This window comes from Melospiza georgiana, chromosome 11, assembly GCF_028018845.1.
Source record: "Melospiza georgiana isolate bMelGeo1 chromosome 11, bMelGeo1.pri, whole genome shotgun sequence".
NCBI classification, from domain to species: domain Eukaryota; kingdom Metazoa; phylum Chordata; class Aves; order Passeriformes; family Passerellidae; genus Melospiza; species Melospiza georgiana.
The window spans coordinates 438,353-458,365 of NC_080440.1; the positions used below are offsets into that span (position 1 = coordinate 438,353).

Below are 20,013 nucleotides of genomic sequence, written 5' to 3' on the forward strand. Positions count from 1 at the left end.
AGTATAAGTGAATGAATTGTTGAGTAATGTGGGAAGAATAAACCCTTAGCAGAAAAATCAGCTTGCATGTACACGCAGTGTATAACTGAGCATTTTCCAGACTGGACTCTTCCCTTGGTTTCAGCACGTTGCTCTTGATACTGCAAATGTGAGAGCAGACTCAGTCCATGCATCGACAGTGCACAAGCAGTTAAGAAATCAGTGCTCATCTGTTCATCATAGAGGCAAATCAGACATAAATTAAAAAATAACTTAGAAAAGAGGCAGCATAGTTTTCCTTCCTTGTTTCCAAGGGGAAAAAATAATGCTATGAGCAGGCTCTCTGTCAGTTGGCCATAGTCTCACAATGCCTTGTCACTGGGTTGGAAAATAAACTGCTGTGGGATCTGGTGCCCGTTTCCTGTTTCCCCTGCAGCATTAGCCAAGCTACAGATTGCAGCAGCAGATTGGAGTCACCCCAGGCTCCCCTATTCCTGCCTGGCAGAGCCAAGTATGCTGCCCGTGGGCAGAAGCCACCACTCCCTGCCATCAGCAGGTCTTCTCCCCTCTCCACCTGTCAGAGCACTGGGGAGCAGTCCCGCCACTGGTGTCAGGATGGCAGGACAGGACGTGGTGATCTCACTCCCTTTGGTGTCCCCAAGCCTGGGGCATTCCCCTTAGGGATGTAACACAGGCTAGTCAGCCAAGTTCGTTGCTGGGGTAATGAAATCAGGAGGGCAGGATTGCCTTGAGGTTAAAATTATTCATGCTGTGTTTGCAAGGAGGGCAGCAGGGTTGTGCCTCCACTGGTACAACCCAGTTGTATGGCTGGGAGGTTAAGGCTGCTGTCTTGAAACTGACATTAATCAAGAGAATTCAGTATTCTCTGTTAATTACTTTACATGCACTCAATTTAGGCCAGGCAGCCTGGATTAGGCAATGCTAAATAAATCAAAGCTACATGAAAAAAATCCAAAAGCAACATTTCAGCTGACAAAGTTCAACTTGTAAGATAGCTTTGTTCTTTAGCTTAAATCAATGTGGCTGCTCAAGAAACCCCCAGCAGAAGACATGCAGAAGCCCTTCCCTTGTTGCCAATTTCCACGCACACAGCAGCACAGAGCCCAAGTGTTTGATCTGGCACAGGTGTGCTACCTCACCTGCAGAGCATCCCCTGGCAGTAATCCATCCCACCTGACCCTGGGCTTTCTTTTAGCCTGCGCTTGCTGCAAATTAAACCACACACCCATCACCCCCTTCTCTGGCATTGAGCTGATGGATGTTCAGCTCATGCAAGGGCAGCAGGATGGGGCTGTGTGTCCACAGGCACATGGTGCCCATCCACAGATCCTTGATGTGTCTGAGCTGTTCTGCCATGAGCTGTTCTGTGCCTTGGTACTCTCCAGCACCACAGTCCTCTCTGGTGACAGCTGGGACCAAAGGCAAAGCTGTTCCCTGCAGCCAGCTGTAGCTGAGGTCCCTATCTGGTGTCAGTGCTTTGCTCTGAACACAGGGTAAGGTTTTCAGCTGGGAGCAACCCAGCGCCTGAGTTCTGTGTCTCGCTCTCGCTCTAGGACTCCCCGACCAACAAATTGCTGTATGCCAAGGAGATCCCCGAGTACCGGAAGATAGTGCAGAGATACTACAAGCAAATCCACGACATGCCCCCTCTGAGTGAGCAGGAGATGAACGCCCACCTCGCCGAAGAGTCGCGGGTACGTGGGCGGAGAGGATGGGGTTGAGTTTGCAGGCTCAGTGTCCTGCTGGAGCCTGGCAACAGCAGGGAATGCACATAGGCTGCGATCAGCTACTGCTTAGATGCTGGAAGGAGCACACAAAAAAGGATATTGTGCCTGAAACTTCCACACACAAACTTCATCTGACCTAATTCTAAGCATCTTCAATTACTGCCAGAACTGCAGAAAACACCCATGAGTTTGCTTGAGCCTAACTAGCTCTGGCACCACTGGGAATTGAGAGCAAAATTCAGTGCCAAAAAGCCAGGAAGTTTGGACAAGGATTTTTGCAGTCCCACAGCCACCCAGCCAGCTGGCTCTCAGGCACAACTGCCAGGGACAGCCCTGAGTCCCAGGCAGCCAGCCCTGGTACCAGCCTCAAGAGCTGGCAGCCACATTCCAGATCTGAGTCCTGCCAGCTATGCACCACAGGTTCCTCAAAATCAAACCTCGCCAGGGTGTTTTAGCTTTGGGCACCAAGCAGGATTTTTCTGTTGATATTCCACAGCACAGCTGGTGTCCCCTCCTGTGAAATGGCTTTGGGCACAGAGGGATATGCAAGTGTGCTGCCTGGCATGGGTATTTACAACTGGCTTTGAAAAGATCAAGACCCATCCTGATGCATGCAAATGCACCTTCCTTAAAAATCCAGCTGTACCAATGTGACCGACCATAAAGTCAGACACAACCTGCTTTTACCATAGTCAGTGCCTGCTGGCTGGGCTAGAACTCGCGAGCTCCATCCTGCTCATATTCTCCCCTCTGTTTTCTGTCTTTATAAAGAAATACCGAAATGAGTTCAACACCAATGTCGCCATGGCTGAGATCTACAAATACGCCAAGAGATACCGCTCCCAGGTGAGTGGGGATTACAGCACAGGGGCTCTGGCCTGCCTGGGAAGGGAGGAACCATCGCTGCAGCAACCCTGCAGGCAGACATCTGCCTCCAGTCCCACAAAGCAGGATTGCTGGGCTGTGCATAATTGCAGTACATATGCAATAGATGCATATCCAGATGCACCTACTCTCTGTCCCTTGGCTGGCAACTTCTTGGAAGAGGAGGCTGGCTATTCTCTGCTGATCTTAATGGCATTTGGCTGGACTGAAGAAGGGCTGCCAGATGTATAGACCCTTTCAAGGAGAGTAAAACATGCCGATAAGGTCCACCCCCAAATTAACTTGCACCTGCTGTCCCCGCCCCATTGAGGCAGTGACCCTGGCTGACTCCTGCCCCCGTGCCACCTTGGGCCGGTGCTGTGCCCTCGGCTCTAGTACAGCAGTGCATTTTTGTCATGTACCACTGCACTCCTAGGCCTGCCCAGGGACCCTGGGAGAGCAGGGGTGCCAGGGGTGTGAGCACAGGGGCTGTGGGACTGGGTGGGCTCTCACCTTTGGAGCTCTGGCTGGAATCTGGGCTCCATAGGTCTGGTGGGGTGAGCTGGGCTGGCAGGTGAGCACCCCGCACTGCCTCAGCACCCTGCCTGCCTGTGTCTCCCGCAGATCGTGGCCGCCCTGGACGCAAACCCCACGACAAAGCGCACCCAGCTCCAGCACAAATTTGAGCAAGTGATTGCTCTCATGGAGGACAACATCTATGAGTCCTGCAGTGAAGCCTAGGCTGGCTGCAGCCCTAGAAGTGACCTTTCTTGCAGCACAGTGCCACAAGGGACCCCGCCTTCAGCTGCAGGCACAGCTTGGTCATACTCAAACCAGCCTTGTGGAGGGAGTGGGCCTGGCCATGGCTACAAGTTTGCCTCACTTCACAAGAAACCACAAGACACCCTTCCGAGCAGCTAAAACTCTTCTGGTCTGCACTGTGGCACCCATAATTTATTTGCTCTTGCCAGCCAGAAATGGAGTCATGACGCCTGTGGCAAGTTCAGTTCACCACTTTCCCCTTGGTCAGCAGCCAAGCCGTCAGCACTCCGTGCAACCCTGTGCATGGTTCCTCGGGATGGGGCTGCAGAGCCTGGAACAACAGACACAAAGCAGAAGGGTCACCTCAGGGAGTAATGACCACAGACAGCAAAGACCATCATAGCCTGAGCTCCCACTCCATCTGTCCAACATCCTTGTTTTTCCAACATCAGGGACTCTTATCAGCTGTTCACTATCTGCTGCATTCTGTGTATATTTGTGCCTTTTAATTTTTGTACTGTATGTGTAAACATAACCACTCCTCCATCTGAGACTCGGGCAACACAGGGAGCTTGAGGCAGAGACAAAGCAGTTGCTTCCCAAGCAGCTAAGGCAAGGTGAAAGCACTTTATCCCTAGTGGAGACAGCTGTTTGGGAGCTGCAGGGAGCCCAGTGTGTGCTGGCACGGGAAGGGCTGTTCCCCTTTCCTGGCTCATGGGGGCTGGAGCTCAGCAGGGAGGTGAGCACTGCATAGCCCACTAGCCGGGGGCAGCGGCTGGGGAAGGAGCTGGCCCTCACTGCTGCCCACCACGCTGGCCCCACACGTGTCCATGGCACTGCAGCCTTGGTAACACCCTGTGTGCCCGTGCCAGGGGCCTGCTGACAGCCCTGTGACAGCGGCCTCAGGCCACACGCAGGGCAGACACCAGAGAGCATTGTCTCTGCCCCTCCCTGGGACCATCACCAAACACGAGGCCAGTCCTGCAGAGGTGTCTCCTGAAGCGGCCTATTCTGCTTGCTTTGGGCCAGCCTGTGGCTGGTACCTGAGAGCAGCCAGGGCAGTGGGGCTAGGCTGCAAGGCCGGCCTGCTTTCAGCCCTGAAGGGCAGAGGGACTGGGCCCAGCTGCTGCCGGCCCGGCCGTGACACAGGCCAGCAGAGCATCTCCAGCACCCGGAGCTGCAAACCAAGGCAGAGTGTGTCCCAGCTCAGGCTGGGGGCACTGAGAGGGGCAGACAAAGAGAGCTTGCCTGAGACTAGACACCCCAGTGCCACCCTGCCAACCCGGCTTGGTGGCCTGCGGTCCCTCCTGCAGCCTGGGGAGCTGTGACCGCTCCGGTGTCCAGTGCCACACAGGCCCCGTGCAGGCTGGACATGTTCAAACCAGCATCCCTGCATGGGCAAAGGCTCCTGCCCACAGGCTGACCACCCCAGCTACCACAGGAAACAAACACAGTTACTACCTCACTGCAGGAGGGTGTAAGGGAGCCTCTGGTAGTCATCCAGCTGGCTAGGATGCATTCTGGCATTGGATGACTTTGTCCACTAAAACACCTGGGTGATTCACTGCCATGGACAGGTGGTCTCCATTCCATCATTTCCAGTAATGCCACAATTGTCAGAAACCAGAACATCAGAGTTGTGTATGTGTACATAGATATCTATTTTAAAACAAACAGTAGACTTTATCCAGTATGTTAAAAAGTGGGGAGGGAGGGAAAGGGGAAGAACAGAGTTGTTTTTTTTTAAAGAGAATTACAAAAAAAGTACTTACACTGTGGAGGTCTCAATGTCTTTGCTGAGGATGTGGCTTCAGAATAGAAACTCTAAGAATGTAGCTGGGCTACATTTTATTTTGAAACTGATTTCACAAAAATTTCTTGATGTTTTTGTCTTTTAGAAACTGTGAATAGCTGCCAGAGATGTAGGCAGGCCCAGCACAAGAAAGGCCAGGGTGAGAAGGACCAAGGTAGCAGAGAATGTTGAGCTTGATTGGAGGCAGGGAAAGGACCATGGAGCTATAGCCCCATGTTGTTTATTACAGGGAAAGGATACAGGTAAGCCAAGAGTAAGTAGATTTTGCCTCCAGGTGCTGTGGCTGGGCCATATATTGGGGCTATTGTTTTATTATTTAATTCTTTTCCAAAGCCAAAAAAAAAGGAAAAAAAAATCAAAAATAAAAAGTAGTTGCTGCAACCATTTAATGAAACAACTTTAGCAGAGGGTTTGTAGTGTTGCCTTGAATCTCCAAGCCCTTTGTAAGATATTTTTAAACTTTGGCACGTGTTGTGGGTGTAGTGCCCTTACCTGCTGTGTAGTGGAAGTGGCAGACTCCTGGCAAAGCCTATCTTTGTAATAAAACAAGGTGCTGAACCTGTGGAGTGCAGTTCCTGCCAAGCACACAGGGAGGACACACGTGGATGACAGCTGCACAGACAAGTTTTGCACATGCAAGACACACCATGTGTTGGGGTCAGCAGCCCAGTGGGGACAGGTCTGTACCCCTCACACACACCACTCCCACAGCCATTGCCCCAGCCCCTTCCTGGAGCAGGCACAGGAGGGGACAATCAGCATGAGGACAGCAGCCCCTGGAGATCAGTAACCCCAGAGCAGCAACTGCTGCTCACCTCTGCCAGGTGCCTCCCTGCATCGGACTTGAGCCTGCAGCTTCAGCACCCCAACAACAGCTGTGGCCCAGGGCCCTTAATAACCACAGCATTGCTAAATCTTCCCCCTGCCCTAGTAAAGGCTCTGCTTTCCACACACCAGAGGGATTTTCTTCCTCCACTAGGAAGTTGACTCTTGGCAAAGCTAAATCCAGCCATTAAATTATTTGGCCTCTCAAAGCAAGAGAGCTTTGCATTTCAGACCTGGTGGCTGGTGAGAGGAAGAACACAGTCCCTGCCTGGCGCTGTTGGGGACATTGCCACACGGGTGAGTGGTGCTCTGTGAGCCACCCCCATCTGAGAATCCCGTGAACTCTGCTCAGTTACTGCTGCCACATTCCCCACCCTGTCCCTGGGGGGACACAAGTTCCAGTTCCATTAAAGATAGAGCAACACAGCCAAGGCTGAAGTTTAAGGGAAGCTAGTTTGCTCAGCTCTTGCTTAAGCCCCAAAGCAAGGCCAGGAGCCTTGGAGGGCAATGGCAAGGCCAGTTGCAGATTAATAAAATCCTCTTTAGACAGAGTTTTACTTCCACTTATTTTCTCCCACCCAGGAGGACTGTAACCCTTTACATGATCAGCATGACCTTCCGAAGGGCCCCGCTCTGGGCAGAGCAAGGGAAATTCAGGCAATTGAAGGTATTAAATAAAAGTGTGCTACACTGACCACAGGAGCTCACAAGACAAGTTTGTAGGTGGGAACTGTACCATAGACTGTAATAAGAGCATGAGCTGCACTGGAGGCTACAGTAACACCCCAAACTCGATTTTTGAGCCCTAAGACACCTTTGTCTTCCTCTTACTGTAGTTAAAGCACAGGCTGCTTCACCTCTGCTGGGAGACACCTGCCTGTGGCATGCACCCAGACCTGCCAGCCTGGTGCTCCTGTAATCCCAGCTCAGCCAGGCATTAGCACAAGGGCAGCCAGGACAACAGGGGGCTGGACACCTCACACAGCCTGTGGGCACCATGGCTCCACAACAGCACTGGCCAAGCCTGAGCTTCTCTGCTCCTGGGGATGTCACCATACTGTGTCCCATGGCTCTCAGGTCTCTGCCCGTCACCTGGCACACTGTCAGCCTGCACACAGACCCCAGGCCCAGCAGCCCTTGGCACCACAGCTGGGGACACATGGGGACAGAGAGAGAACCTCTCTGTGAAGGCAGGCAGCAAGGTAGCTGCCTGCAGCATCAGCTCACCACCGTGCTGTGCAGGTTAAGGGATTTTGGCACTGAGATATGGAACTGCAGGGACAGGGACTCACAACAGTCCTGCCATTCCATGTGGCAAGTAAAGAAGCTTTATTAGGATGATGTGAACACAGAGTTAAAACCTTGCCTGGGGACTGAAAACAGCACAGACCCCAAGGGCCTGGGACCCACTGAAGCAGGGCTAAGCTCCCTAAGGAGCCTTTCTGTCTGCTGCCACGGGGGCTGCCTTCTTCACCCTGGCCTTCCCCTGCCCAGCTCCTGCAGTTGCCCGGGGTTTCTTCACCTTGTTTTGACCTCCCTGTGCCTGGGGGCCCTCCTGCTGTGCCCCCTTAGGCACCTTCCCCTTGCCCTTTCCCCTGGGGGCCTTTGCCTCTGCCCCAGCACTAGAAGAGCTGTCGCTGTTGCTCTCCCCTGCGTTCTGAGCAGCCCGAGCTGTGCTGGGTCCTGAGCGTCCTTTTCGGGGGGCCTGGCGGTGGGCAGCAGCCTTGGGGGGCCCTGAAGGCCCTGGGCCATGAGCCTGGGGCTGGTCAGCACTTTGGGGATGCTTTGCTCTATTGCTCCTGGGCTTCTCTGCTGCTCGTGGCTGGGCCTGGAGGGAAGAGAGGGGAGCACCTCAGGGTGCTGCTATGCCACAAGCCACCCAACCCTGCTGCTGGCCCCGACTCACCTTCACGGGCTTCACCTTGGGCTGCTGCTTGGTGGCACCTGTGGAGGAAGGGCAGCAGATGAGTCCAGGCGAGGCCAGGCAGCGCCAGCTCGTTCACAGCACCCACAGCCCTTTACCTTGTGGTCGTGCTCCTGCCACGGGGGCCTGGGAATCCTTGGTGCTCCCTTTCTGTCCTGGCTTTGAGGCCTGGCCTCTGTCAGGATCTGTCTGGCCCAGCTGCTGCTTGTGCCCTGGTTTCTTGCGTGCTAGCTGGAGGTGAGAGAGAGGTGTCAACAGGGCCAGCCAGCACCTGCCCCAGCCCTGTGGCTCCAGCAGCCCTGGCTCACCTTGAAGGTGCCAGTGGCCCCCACAGCAGAGGAGTTGTGGGGCCGCACCAGGTCCCCACAGCTCAGCCCCTTGCTCAGCGCCTGCTTCAGCAGGTACTTGAGGCGGATGGGGTCCACAGTGGGGTACTTGGCCAGGATAAAACGCTTGATGGCAACGACAGAGGCACCCTTCTTCTCGTCGTGGGCCCGCAGTGCCTCCTTGACCATCTGCAGGGTTGGAGGGTGCGAGGCCTGGCAGCGCACAGAGGTGCCAGCAGTCTTGGCTGCTGGAACAGGGACCATTTGGGACTGAAGTCCTGAGACATTCACACCCCCAGCAGCCTCAAAGCCCCCAGAAGCCAAGGTGCCACAGCCCTGCTCACCCCTGCAGCCCCCCCGGGGAGCACAGCCACCCTAGCCCAGAGCATGAGCCAAGCTCCAGCTCTGAGGGACCCAGAGCACTTGCAGACCCCTTACCCAGCTGAGGCTCCATGGCAGTACACAAACCCAGGCAGTCACAAGCACCTCCACCCACAGCAGCACAAACCCCACTACAATAGCCAGCTCACCTCCCTCCAATTTATCTGATGAACAGCCTGGCTGCAGGTGCTGGTTGGCAGCTGCTAATTGCTGTGGTCGAAGCCCTGGTGGAAGCCAGGATCTGGAAGCTGAATGGCCTTTGCCAAAGCTTTGGGAGGGGCTGGAGGGAGAAGGATGAGAGATGGGGCTTTGCAGGGTGAGTGCCCTGAGCGGGCAGACAAACGGTGCCTACCTGCTGCAAGGTGAATGTTGGGGTGCTGGGACTGCAGCTTGCTGACAACACTTGCTGTGGGGTGCACAGGGAACCAGCCCGGAGCACACAGCCCCATTGCCAGTGTGGAGGTGGGATGTGCTGTCTCCCTTACCAAGTGTGGCCTCACTAGGAAATGGGACTCTGAAAATGGTGGGGAGAGAAGATTTCACAAGTGAAAGGAGGAAAATGAAAGCTGCTTGGTTAGCCAGCAGAGGCAGGAGGAGCAACTCTCACCCAGCATCGCCAGGTGTCACAATCAGGACAACAATTTGCATCCACCCACTGAATCCCATGTTCAGGGGAGAGGACTCCCAGCCCTGGACATGGGCAGCCACGTCAGTTCCATGACCCCTCCGTGCAGTGAGGAGAACCTGAGTAAAACACCAATGGCTCTTTGGTGTAGAAACAGACCCCACTGTTTCCCCACACAGTCTGGTGTAGAACAATCCCCACTGCAAATGTCCCCACGGCAGGGACTGCCCACTTCACGCAGGAGTCACAGGGGTTTTGTGTGCATTGTCTGTTTGAAACGTGAGGCAGTTGTAAAGCAGGATTACATGATGGCAGGACTGGCTCATGGCCATCTCAGCAGACCACAGCAATGGACCTGAAAAGCACTGCCAAGGTGTGCAGCCACCTCTTGAGCCCAAGGGCCAGACCCTGGCTGAGGTGCCAGTAGGAGCCAGGTCTGGAGCAAGGAGCTGTGAGATAGACCCCTTGCCTGGAGCCCCACATGCCCTCCTCCTCCCCAGACCAGCACCAGCCTGTTCATCTCTTGTTTCCAGTCCATTTCTGAATTCTCCAGGAAGGGGACAGTGAGCTGCTGGGGCTGGCACCACAGAAGGTTTGGCTGCACTTCCTCATCCTGGATCCATCCATCACCTCTCTGGTAGCTCTGTGATGCCTCTGGCACCTGGCTGAAGTGGCAGGAGGGTCCCAAACCCTTGTTGCCCCTAGCACCAGCAGCAGCCAGGTGTCACAGCGTGGGGGCAGCCTGCAGTCTTGGGGCCAGGCCTTGGGGCCAGCCTGGCTTGTGCCAGGGCTGGTCCTCCACGGGCAGGAGAACCACAGTGCCAGGCATCACCACACTCCTGTGGAGCACAGCCTCACGGGCGGCAAAGAAGCACTGAATCCTTCCTCCTCTTCCCTCCAAAACCACCTCCCAGATTTAAAGAGCATGAATCAGACATCAGCCTAAACACTGAATTATTCATAAAACTCTAATCTTTAGATTTCACTGAATATGCAGAAGTATCAATAAAAAAAAAATAATGAGAGAATTGTACTTGCAAATTGCTCTTTATTAAGGGTTTAACTCGCATGGGCTCTATACGTTCCCTATTAGTCCTTGCAAAGCTGCATAGGATTAGAAATCAGAGAGGATAATAATGTACAAAAATAGTTTCAAATGTTGATAACACTGAACAGTGAGAAAAACATCTTATTTGTATAACTGAGCTAAAAATAAAAATGAAGAACACCGCTACAATTGCAATATGCCATCTCGTAGTGCTTGGAACATATGTCGGCGTGGCTGAGCCATATGCTGCTGGGTCCTGCCTGCTGCGGCGGGAGGGAGATCAGCCCCGGCCCCACGGGCCCAGCAGCACCAGAGCCACCCAAAGCCTCCCGCTGGGCGAGGCCAGACTGACCACAGCCAAAATGGGCAGGCTTGCTGGGGGCTTGGCCCGAGGGGTCCAAAGCTGCCTAAGAAAGAGAGGTAGGACTGTGGGGAAGGGGTGCTGGGGGACAGGGAGCGGAGCTGCTGCTGCTGAGGGTGCCAACACCATCCGAGTGCTGCTGCACCAGTGCTGGAGGACCGAGCACTGAGCTGTCCCGGAGAGCTGTGGCCACACACGGCTGTGCCATGCTGGCAGGGCCCGCCGTGCCACCTCCCTGCCAGGCAGGACCCGGGCACTGCTAACTGTCCCATCCCCCTGGAGGAATCACAGTGTTCCCCAGGACTTCTGGCAGGTGGGACAGGGCCAGAGCTGGGAGCATCTGGCAGAGCCAGGGCACTTTACAGCAGCCAAATGTGCTCTGGGCAGACACAGTGTGATGGGACTGAGCGACTGGCAGCACTGGCTAGGATCCATCTCTGACAAAAGGACCAAAAGTGGCCACAGCTCTGGCCCTGGCAGCAGCAGATGCAGAATGTGCCCTGGCTGTGGTGTTAGGGTGGGTTGAGGGAGGCAAGGACAGCTCTGCCATGGCCCCAGGCATGAGCTCTCCGACCCAGCCTGCACTCAGAGAAGGAGCATGAGGTCTCAGCAAGTCAACAGAAATGCATGGATTTACGCCAGAGGAGCTAAGCCTTTGCATTTTAATTACAAAACATGTGTACACGTTTTCAGCCTTGTTCCCAGGGTTCCTAGAGCCAGAGCGAGGAGCCCACCCCACAGAGCCTTGGCCATGGTGAAGCAGGGGCAGGTGGTGGCAGCGGTGGGGTGAAGTTTGTGCTGCCAGGGCAGCACCCCAGGGCCTGGCTGCTCCCATGGGGCCTATGCAGGAGAGACCTGGCTGGTGGAGACGGAGGAGGTCTCTGTCTTGCCAGCAGATGTGTCCTCGTCACCCAGAGGGTTCTTGCCACAGCAGAGGGTTGTGATCATGCAGTTACGGAACTGGGAGAGAGAGAAGCCCAGGGTGAGCCAGCTGGACACCATACAGCCCTAGCTGCAGAGCTGTCTCTAAGCCCAGCAGTACTGTGGTGCAGGAAGAGCTGTGCCTATATGGAGTCTCCTGCCCGACTGTCTGCTGCCCACCGCATCTACTGCCAGCCCTGCCTGCTCCCATCACAGCTCCTCCATCAACCCAGCACCTGCATCACTTCAGGTGGAATGGCCTTGCACTTGTGAGATTTATGCAGCACCAAGGATGAGCTGCACAGTCAGTTTCTCATGTGCCAGGACTAGATCTCCTGGAAACAATCCCCGCCGCAGCCCACTGGCACCTTGAGATGCTGTAACTCTCTGCCTGCTCTTATGAAGAGAAACACAATGGAGGGGCACCCTGCCAGTTACCTGTTTGTTCATTACGATGTAGATCACAGGGTTGTAGATGGCCGAGCTCTTGGCAAAGAATGCCGGGATGGTCATGAAGATGGGCCCGAAGTCTGATCCCTGGTTGGTGAAGATGTAGAAGGCGACGCTGGCGTAGGGGACCCAGCAGATCAGGAAGGAGATGACCATGATGATGACCATGCGAGTCACTTCTTTCTCTGCCTTCTGGGTGGTGGCAGACTCCTGCTGCTGGGCGGCAGCCTGCGGGCAGAAGGGCACAGGAACGTGTTGGAGCCAGTGGGGGCTGCACCAGTAGGGACACAGGGTCAGGGCTCACGGCAGTCAAGCTGCACATCTGCAGTTTGCGATTTGCCTCTTCATGGATGGCCAGGCTGGCCCCTGGAGGACCTTCCTTGGCACCATTCCTGAGCCCTGGGGACAGGGGTAGCCCTACTGGGCACTGCATCTGGCAGGTACCCACCTCCTTAACCGTGCAGACCAGGTTCCCATAGCAGAAGAAAATGATCGCCAGCGGGATCATGAAGTGAACCACAAACATGTAGATGACAAAAGATTCATTGTTGACCTCTGGCTTCAGAGTGTAATAGTCGATCCCGCACGAGCACTGCATGCCCTCGGGGATGTACCTGCAAGGTGAGCCCAGCAGGTCAGCACCCAGCACAGGAGACTGCCTGGAAGCCACAGCTGAGCCACAGCCAGGCTCCCACGCCCCTGACGCTGGGTCCAATGCCCTCCCTACCTGGACCAGCCGAAAAGTGGGGGAGCTGCACATGCCAAGGCCATGATCCAGGAGAAGGCAACACCCATGATGGCATGGTTCTCTCCGAAGCGGAAGTTGCTCATGGGCTTGCAGACCACTACGTATCTTTCGATAGCCAGGACCACCAGTGACCAGAGAGCAATTTCACCTGCACCAGGGAGGGGGACAGTAAGGACACAGTGACTTTGAGCAGGAAAAGAAACCACCCTGATGGCAACATGAGGTCTCCTGAGACTGATGTTCCTGAGGACAACCCCTGGCAGAAGCTTAATCTCTGGCAAGGGTTTAGAAAGAAAAATGAAGAATGGTCAAGGGCAGATGTGGTAGGACAGTGTGAGAAGACCCCTTCTCACTGTACTGCTGACCCACAGGAACCATTTTGCTGCAGTGTTTTGAGATTCATGGCTGATCCCACCACTCATCCCAGACAGCATCTGCACCGGCAAGCCTGTGGTCACACGCCGATATGAAGCAAGTGCCCATCATCCCAGGACTTCCCCTCACTGCCCACTTGGAAACTTGTGCCACAAGGACCAAACCAGTAAAACAGTAGCTGTGGCTGAAGGCTGAGACAAATGGAAGAGGACATTTTTAGGCACACAATTTCTGTTTCACATCTGTTTGGTTCCATACCAGGCTGGCATGGGGAGGAGAGGCAGCTCTGCTTGCCTGTACCACCATGCACCACACCAGAGCCAATGGCAGATTCAGCCCTGTAAAATAGGAGGAACAAAATTGTCATCTCTCGAGTCAGAAAGCCAAGGAGATGCACAAATCCAACAACTGCAAAATCTGGTGTTGGCTGCTTTTCATTGCTGCACTGTGGTTCTCAGGATACTGAGCAGCTGGCTCCCAAAATAAAGGTTTTTTTGAAATGTGTCACTTGTCACATTCTTCAGCTCCTACCCAGAAACAGGGCAAATCGCCTCAGTCCACATCAGCAGCAGGTCAAGGACACTACAGGTACCATGTTTTGCCAAGATCATTTGTGTTTTCCCTCCCACTACTAAAATCCAGGGAAATTCCTGACAGAAGACATTTGAATATTGGGAAAACTTACCACCCAGTGTGGCAAAGAAGCCTTCGATGTAGCACCCTGTTACTCCAAAGACAAAGTACCCGTTCATGGAGGTGTACATAGTGGTTGTGAAGCCCCCGAAGACCATGAAGAGGTCGGCGACGGCCAGGTTCAGGAGGATGTAGTTCAGAGGTGTGCGGAGCTTCTTGTGCTGGATGGTGACGTACAGCGTGAGGAAGTTGATGGGGAAGCCGAGCAGAATCAGCATGAACATGTAGGCAGCCAGCGCCGAGAACTTCCAAGGCTCAGCCAGGTAATACTGGGGGTACTCAAAGGGGCTCCGCACCACCCCGGTCTTGTTGGACATGGGCACGTAGAAGTCTTGGCCTTCTGTCCCGTTCATGGTTGCAGTTTGTGAGGCGCTTTTTGCTCTTACTCCAGGAGTTCTTTTGTGCAAGGGGAAAATTGCCTCTGAAATGGAGCTCCTGCCACCTCTCAGCCTTCACTGTCACCCCAAGGAGAACCAGTTACATTCTCCTCCACGGGGCACCTCTTATAAAGTGCTCCTGGGGTAAGCTCCAGGCACTGGTGTCAGCACGATTAGGGTTTAGAGAATTATTAATCATAATCATCCCAGGGTAATTGGCTTTCCTGGGAAGGTGTTAAGGTGACACTAGTTTCTGGCCAGTGCTGTCATTGTTGGAGACCATGGCTCATGGTCACATATATATAAAGAGGTAGTTCTGCACCACACCATTTATTTGGAGGGGCTCAAACCAGGCAGCACCTCCCTTGCACAGCCTAGCTCTTCCTTTCCCTTCCCCACTAATAGGAGGGACACGTGTGGTTCAAACCCTAGACTGTGGGTTTGGGGGCTGCAAATGGTGGCCTGGCTGGGTTCCTGAATTCCACTTCCTCAGTGACAGAGGAATGTCCCAGCCCCATTCTCACAAGGGGAACGTGGGTCTGTGAGACCAGCCAGTCCCCACTGGACAGCCATCCCCACATACTGCCAGTGCCTCTGGGAGGCTGCAGAAGGCAGAGTGAGCAAACCTTCTTCCACAAGCTCCAGCCTCCTCTCTACTCAGGATCTGGCTGTGGAGGTTTGACCACCACCTTGAAACACTTGGCCCACTTGCAGGTTACCAGTTGGGCCATGCCCTCTGTATCTGATTTGGGTCATGCCAACTCCATTGGTAACAGCTAATGAATAACCTAGTCCATCTGTCCTGGACTGGAATCATTCTGCAATGGTGCTGAGAAGGCTGTTGGACCAGGGCACTGATGGGATGTTCAGAGCTGAAGCCAGCACTCAGCTTCATATACATGAGGTTGACAGACAATCTCACTCTCCTCAAACCTTACATAATTATCAAACTCCACAGGGAAGGCTATTGTTGGAGCCTTCTGTGCCCTCTATGTCTCTCTGACTCACCACTCCGTGCACTCAGTTGTGCTTGAAACATTTCTTGTGCCAACCAGAAGCTGAGTTATCTTAATTTTTCAGAGGCAGTGGGACAAAATGTACAGGAGGTGAGCACGAAGAGAGACTTTGCTCTGCCCCTTTGTAGGTGATGGAGGCTGGAAGGGAGCTGAGCACCCAGCTCCCCTTGCTGTTTTGGCTGCACTGAGGGCTGAGCTGAGTGTTCCCCACAGCCAGGAGCAGGTGAATGCGAGGGCCTCGTCCAGTACAGGAGGATGTGCCAGAGCTGCTGGAGCTCATGGGTGTGAGGTGGGCAGAAGTTCATGTCCTCTTGGCCTTAGAAAACTTCCTCCAGCCTGGCCTAGTTTTCACCAATGTTCCTTGTAAGTTAGTTCAGAAATAAGTTTAATGGAAAAAACAAAGAGCACTGTACTCTCCTTAGAGCAGAGACCAAGCCGGGAACCTGCCCTCCAAGTGGGGAAGGTGGAAGGAGCTGAAGTGCTGGCACCACAGGCTAGGGCAGACCTTGCTGGCAGCCCAGTGCCGGCCACAGTCTCTGGACAGTCCCAAAGGTCTTCCTTCACCTTAACATGAAAACACCAGGTCCTCACACACACTCTGTTCACCCTAAGTCCCTCTCAATTAATTTCTCACACTTGTTTCCAAGGCCAAAGCAGTGCCATTTTCTAACTGCAAATGCAGCTTTTTACACTTGTACCTGAGCACACAGGGATTAAAGGTTTATTTCCTAAAACACTTTAAGCTGATGCAATAAGCCACTGCTGAGGTAGCAGCTGCTATGCAGAGCTTAGGGCTGGCGTGCGTCACCGCTGGATGCAGCAGTGGGACAGGCAGGCAGCTGAGAGATAGAGGAACGGGGCAAATTGCTTGCAACTCCCAACCCAAGTGCCGTGCTGGCACCTCTTGTACCTCCAGGGACTCCTCAGCACGAAGCCAGCTGGTGGCTCCGTGGCACGGGGCAGCCTGGACTCGAACCTTTCATCATGTATGTGCGAGACATGCAGAGTGCTTCTGCCCAGAAAAGCCCAAAACACTTTTCAAAGCTAGGCTATATTCACGGAGTTGTTTAAAAACAACATTGGTCCATTTTGTCTTTGTGTCACAGCAAACCCTTTCTCTTCAGTTTCATAATTTTTCATTCCCACTGGCTCTGCACAGCCAGCTCTGTTCCAGAAGGATCTGAATTCCACCCTGGCTCCCATCTCAAACAGCATTGTTTATCCATGTCAATAGCAGAGTCTTCACTGCAAACAGTGACAGCTGAGTCAGAAAGCAGACGAGCTGTAATTAGAACAGAATGTTTTTAAAGTGGTAAATCAAGCAAACTTGGTCAGGAACCACTGAGGGACTCGGAAACTCAGCAGTGTGATTGCAGGGTCTCCTTTTCCAGAGGAACTCGAGCAGACAGACATCCCGTTTCACGTGCAAAGCGCTGCTCCCGTGGGAGCTGCCCTGCCAGCACCGACACCTCAGCCAGTTGCTCGTGTCCTTTCCCACTCAGGGTAAAGGCAGGCTGGAACAGACATGCTGCCATCACAACAGAACTGGTGGCAACACAGGCACAGCTTATACCAGATTAGAGTCAAGAGGCACCACTGCCCAGCTCCAGCCAAGCTGGTTACCCCTGTGAATCTCCTGCTGCTGGGATGACCCTGTGTCCCTCCTGGCGAGATTCCCTGCCCGGGTGCGCTGGTGCCACTGCACGGAGCTCGCTGCCCTCCCAGAGCACAGTGGGTGCTGGGTGCTGGCGTGTGAAGCAGCACGGGAACACACCGAGAGCAGCTGCATCCTGCCTGCCCCGTCCCCCTCAGCTGCACGCCGGGCAGGGCTGGCAACAGAGGCACACACCTGGCACAGCTGGCCAAAGCCCTGTGCCACTCCAGATGGTGTTGTGCTCCAAAATAAAAGCTCAGGGAAAGGGGGAGGAAGGGAGGATGTTGTGTTTGTGGTGTTTGCTGTCCCAAGTGACAGTTACTCATGCTGAGCCCTGCTCTCCAGGAAGCAGGGAATAAATTCCTTCTTGCTTTGCTTTGCTTGCAGGCAGAGCTGTGCTGCAGCTATTAAACCACTTTTATCTCAACACAGGAGTTTCTTGGCCTTTGCTCTCCTGTTTCCTGCCCAGTCCTGCAGGGACAGTGAGCCATTGCAGCCTGGGACTGACGCCCCCCGTGTCTCACGCCTCCACAAGAGGCTGCAGCAGAGAGCAGCATGTCTGCCTCCTGCCACATGCCCACAGAGCTCCTGCCGGGCTCAGCACTGACACGATGCTGGGGACACCCTGCTCAGCAGCTCTCCCATACACTGCCCTCCACGGCAGCAGCACGGAGCTCAGGTGTGCACAGCCTCACATGCTGCACTTCAGCCAGGTGAATTCCACACACATTCAGCCACCACCTGCCCCAGGGTGGCTGTGAGATGCCCCCAGTGCCAACAGTAGTGGAACTCTTCAGATTATATTTGAAGGGCTCTAAATGCTGTTCTTGCCTAAACAGAATAGAAAGGAAAAAGAAATTTCTGATCAGAAGCATGAGTATTATAGAAAATTCTGAGACAATAAATAGTGAAAAATAGTCCCATTTATTTGAAGATCTGTCAATAACTGGTGTGTGTTAAGGAGCACAATCTGGAGTAAAACCAATTACTTGAAGGCTGAACTTGATTCTAGAAATGTTCCTGTAAAATTCTGTGGCACTTCAGCTGCTTTCCTGGAAAATGCAGAGCACATTCACAAAAACAGACGTTTTAATTTAAAAAAATAGTTAAAATTCTTCAATTTGGTTCCACTCTTACATACAAAATGAGACAAGATGACATAACTAAGTTATTAGGAAAGCTCTACAGATCTAAGAAGGGTTTTGCCAAGCCAACAGGGGAGTCTGTTGTTGAGGTAAAAGACTGGTTTTCTTCATTGGTTTGACTCATCTATTCTCCGCCGACAGAACGGACAACAATTATGCTGGAGTATGAGGAGCTCATAGTCTTCTGTGTGAAACATCTGTTAATTAGGAACAGATTTAAAACAAGTTAGCCTGTACCCTGCTCAAAGAAAAAGCAAACTGAGTTCAGTGGCTACTCAATAGCACAGACACTCTGGAAGTACCACCACAGAGAACTGGGCCTCTTGGTTCCAGTCACCTGAGATGCTACAGCCTGGAACACAGCAGCGAGAACTTCACAGACCTCTGCCAGAGCTGCTAACTACTTTTGCAAAAGGATTGACAATTAGGCAGTTGTGTAAGCAAACACGACTGAATTCCAGCATTTCAAAAAGTTATTTCTGAGCAAGGGTTTGGACCCTTTTGGACTCTTTAGGAGCAGGAGTGAACCACAAGGCAACAGTCTCCTTGCTAGACCAGGCTGCAAGTCAGAGAGACAGAGCAAAAGGAAATAAATACAAATCAGCTTCTGTTGGTCAGCCAAGGTTTGCTCAAGAGGCTCTGACTTGCTGTCAGGGCAACTTCTCAAATTCAGCTCTGGCCAAGTCTTCCAAGGCAGCTGTCCCCCTGTCTATCACACAGCTCAGAGCTGTACCCCCCTCAGGACTTTGCCCAGCCCATTTCAGAGCAGCGGTTTCAGCGGCGGGCGCCGTTTGTGTCCGTGTGTGCAGCAGTACCTGGAAGCAGGAGGGGCACATGGTGATGGAGGCGTCGGGCAGCAGCGAGCGGTAGTACTGCCAGCGCAGCGGGCGCGGCCAGCGCTTGACCAGCACGTCGCGGCGGCTCATGGCGCGCAGCACGGCGCGGCTCACCACCACCGGCACGAACTCGGAGCCTCCCTGCTGCGGGGCAAAGAGCGCCGTCACCGCCTGCCAAACGCTGCCCCCCCGGGCTGTGAAGCTGTTTTTAGCTAAGTAAAATGCAGCAGAAAAAGCTAATGCACACCTGGCCCAAGCCTTGTCCCACCAAACTCCCTGTCAGTTTCATCAAAACCTCCAGCAACAGCAGCATCCAGACACATCTGTTTCCAGTCAGCTTCCCTTTCCCTTTAACACAACTCCTTGCAAATAACAGCCACGCTCACAGTCTCTATGAGACCCTGCAGTAAGGCCTGCTCTAGAGGTGTGCTGCTGCTGCACCAGTGCATGGTGAGGAAACAAAATTCCAGGAGCGTTTGGTTTAAAATCATTGTTGTTTTGCGAGGTTTGTGTTTGTTTGTTTGTTTGAGGGGGGTTTGTGTGGATTTTGCTGGTTTGTTTGTCTGTTTTGAGGGGTTTTGTTTGTGTTCTTAAGGGAGGAGTTAACTGGTTAGTCCATTTCCCTCTCAAGTGCCATCCCCCTCCCAGTCCCCTGCTCTGCAGCTCTCTTTGTACCACATACACACCAGAAAAGTGACTTCGTAAAGTAAAATTTTCTATTAAAAAAAAAATTCTATTAAAATTTTTCTGTTGGTTGACACAGGTACAGTTCTTACCTCAAAGCTCAGTTTTGCTGTAAAGGGATCATCATCCTCAATAATATCTGTACTGTCATCAAGCTTCAAACTCTGAACATCTGTATGCATGTCTTAAGGAAGGACAATAATTCCTGTAAAACTGGCTCTGCTTACCATAGCCAGCACTGACAGAATCAGTATGAGAGCACCCCAGCAGGACCCTTGCTGCTTCAGAGTATCTCAAATTGTGACAGTGCACAGACCATTACAAAAAGTACCAAGAAGGCCCTGCTGGGGTTTCCAGTGACTGGGGAAGTTTATCACTGCAGGTGCTGTAGAACTGCCAGAACAGACTGACCACAGCCAGGCATGACATCAGCTCCTACCCTTCCACAGATGACAGAG

At 53.3% G+C, this 20,013-nt stretch overlaps 4 protein-coding genes across 7 annotated transcripts in view; 1 reads left to right on the plus strand and 3 right to left on the minus strand.

The window, feature by feature from the left end:
* The window catches only part of PLXND1 (plexin D1), a 66,716-nt gene extending 60,992 nt beyond the window's left edge, over nucleotides 1–5,724 (plus strand). The window contains exons 34-36 of the mRNA XM_058031938.1: nucleotides 1,554–1,694; nucleotides 2,499–2,573; nucleotides 3,216–5,724. Of these exons, the coding sequence (XP_057887921.1) occupies nucleotides 1,554–1,694; nucleotides 2,499–2,573; nucleotides 3,216–3,332 (333 nt within the window). The 3' untranslated portion in view covers nucleotides 3,333–5,724. The remainder of the gene's footprint in view (nucleotides 1–1,553; nucleotides 1,695–2,498; nucleotides 2,574–3,215) is intronic.
* Nucleotides 5,725–7,420: 1,696 nt separating this feature from the next.
* LOC131088281 (histone H1.8) lies at nucleotides 7,421–8,525 on the minus strand. The gene is made up of 5 exons (XM_058032203.1): nucleotides 8,224–8,525; nucleotides 8,014–8,146; nucleotides 7,898–7,935; nucleotides 7,748–7,819; nucleotides 7,421–7,696 (listed from the first exon to the last, which is right to left on the minus strand). The coding sequence occupies exons 1-5, from the start codon at nucleotides 8,503–8,505 to the stop codon at nucleotides 7,421–7,423; spliced, it is 801 nt and encodes a 266-aa protein (XP_057888186.1). The 5' UTR covers nucleotides 8,506–8,525.
* Nucleotides 8,526–11,496: 2,971 nt separating this feature from the next.
* Nucleotides 11,497–14,196, minus strand: RHO (rhodopsin). The gene is made up of 5 exons (XM_058031904.1): nucleotides 13,836–14,196; nucleotides 12,755–12,923; nucleotides 12,476–12,641; nucleotides 12,016–12,255; nucleotides 11,497–11,616 (listed from the first exon to the last, which is right to left on the minus strand). Exons 1-5 carry the CDS (start codon nucleotides 14,194–14,196, stop codon nucleotides 11,497–11,499), a joined length of 1,056 nt encoding a protein of 351 aa, XP_057887887.1.
* A 3,619-nt stretch (nucleotides 14,197–17,815) lies between these two features.
* The window catches only part of IFT122 (intraflagellar transport 122), a 29,994-nt gene continuing 27,796 nt past the window's right edge, over nucleotides 17,816–20,013 (minus strand). For 2 of the 4 annotated variants that reach the window (XM_058031833.1, XM_058031829.1), the window contains 3 exons: nucleotides 19,648–19,727; nucleotides 18,851–19,015; nucleotides 17,816–18,232 (listed from right to left, as the gene is read on the minus strand). In XM_058031833.1, the coding sequence (XP_057887816.1) occupies nucleotides 18,143–18,232; nucleotides 18,851–19,015; nucleotides 19,648–19,727 (335 nt within the window). In that variant the 3' untranslated portion in view covers nucleotides 17,816–18,142. Of the gene's footprint in view, nucleotides 18,233–18,850; nucleotides 19,084–19,647; nucleotides 19,728–20,013 lie in introns of those variants that run through there. The other 2 variants (XM_058031830.1, XM_058031832.1) reach the window with 2 other exon arrangements.

Coding starts and splice junctions, on each gene's coding strand:
- LOC131088281 (XM_058032203.1), bottom strand. CDS start 8,505: ATGGTCCCTGTTCCAGCAGCCAAGACTGCTGGCACCTCTGTGCGCTGC. Junction 8,147..8,223: donor GGGCCACTGGCACCTTCAAG/GTGAGCCAGGGC, acceptor TCTCACCTCCAG/CTAGCACGCAAGAAACCAGG. Junction 7,697..7,747: donor AAAGTGCTGACCAGCCCCAG/GCTCATGGCCCA, acceptor GCCCACCGCCAG/GCCCCCCGAAAAGGACGCTC.
- RHO (XM_058031904.1), bottom strand. CDS start 14,196: ATGAACGGGACAGAAGGCCAAGACTTCTACGTGCCCATGTCCAACAAG. Junction 12,256..12,475: donor TGGTCTGCACGGTTAAGGAG/GTGGGTACCTGC, acceptor TTCTGCCCGCAG/GCTGCCGCCCAGCAGCAGGA. Junction 11,617..12,015: donor ACATCGTAATGAACAAACAG/GTAACTGGCAGG, acceptor TCTCTCTCCCAG/TTCCGTAACTGCATGATCAC.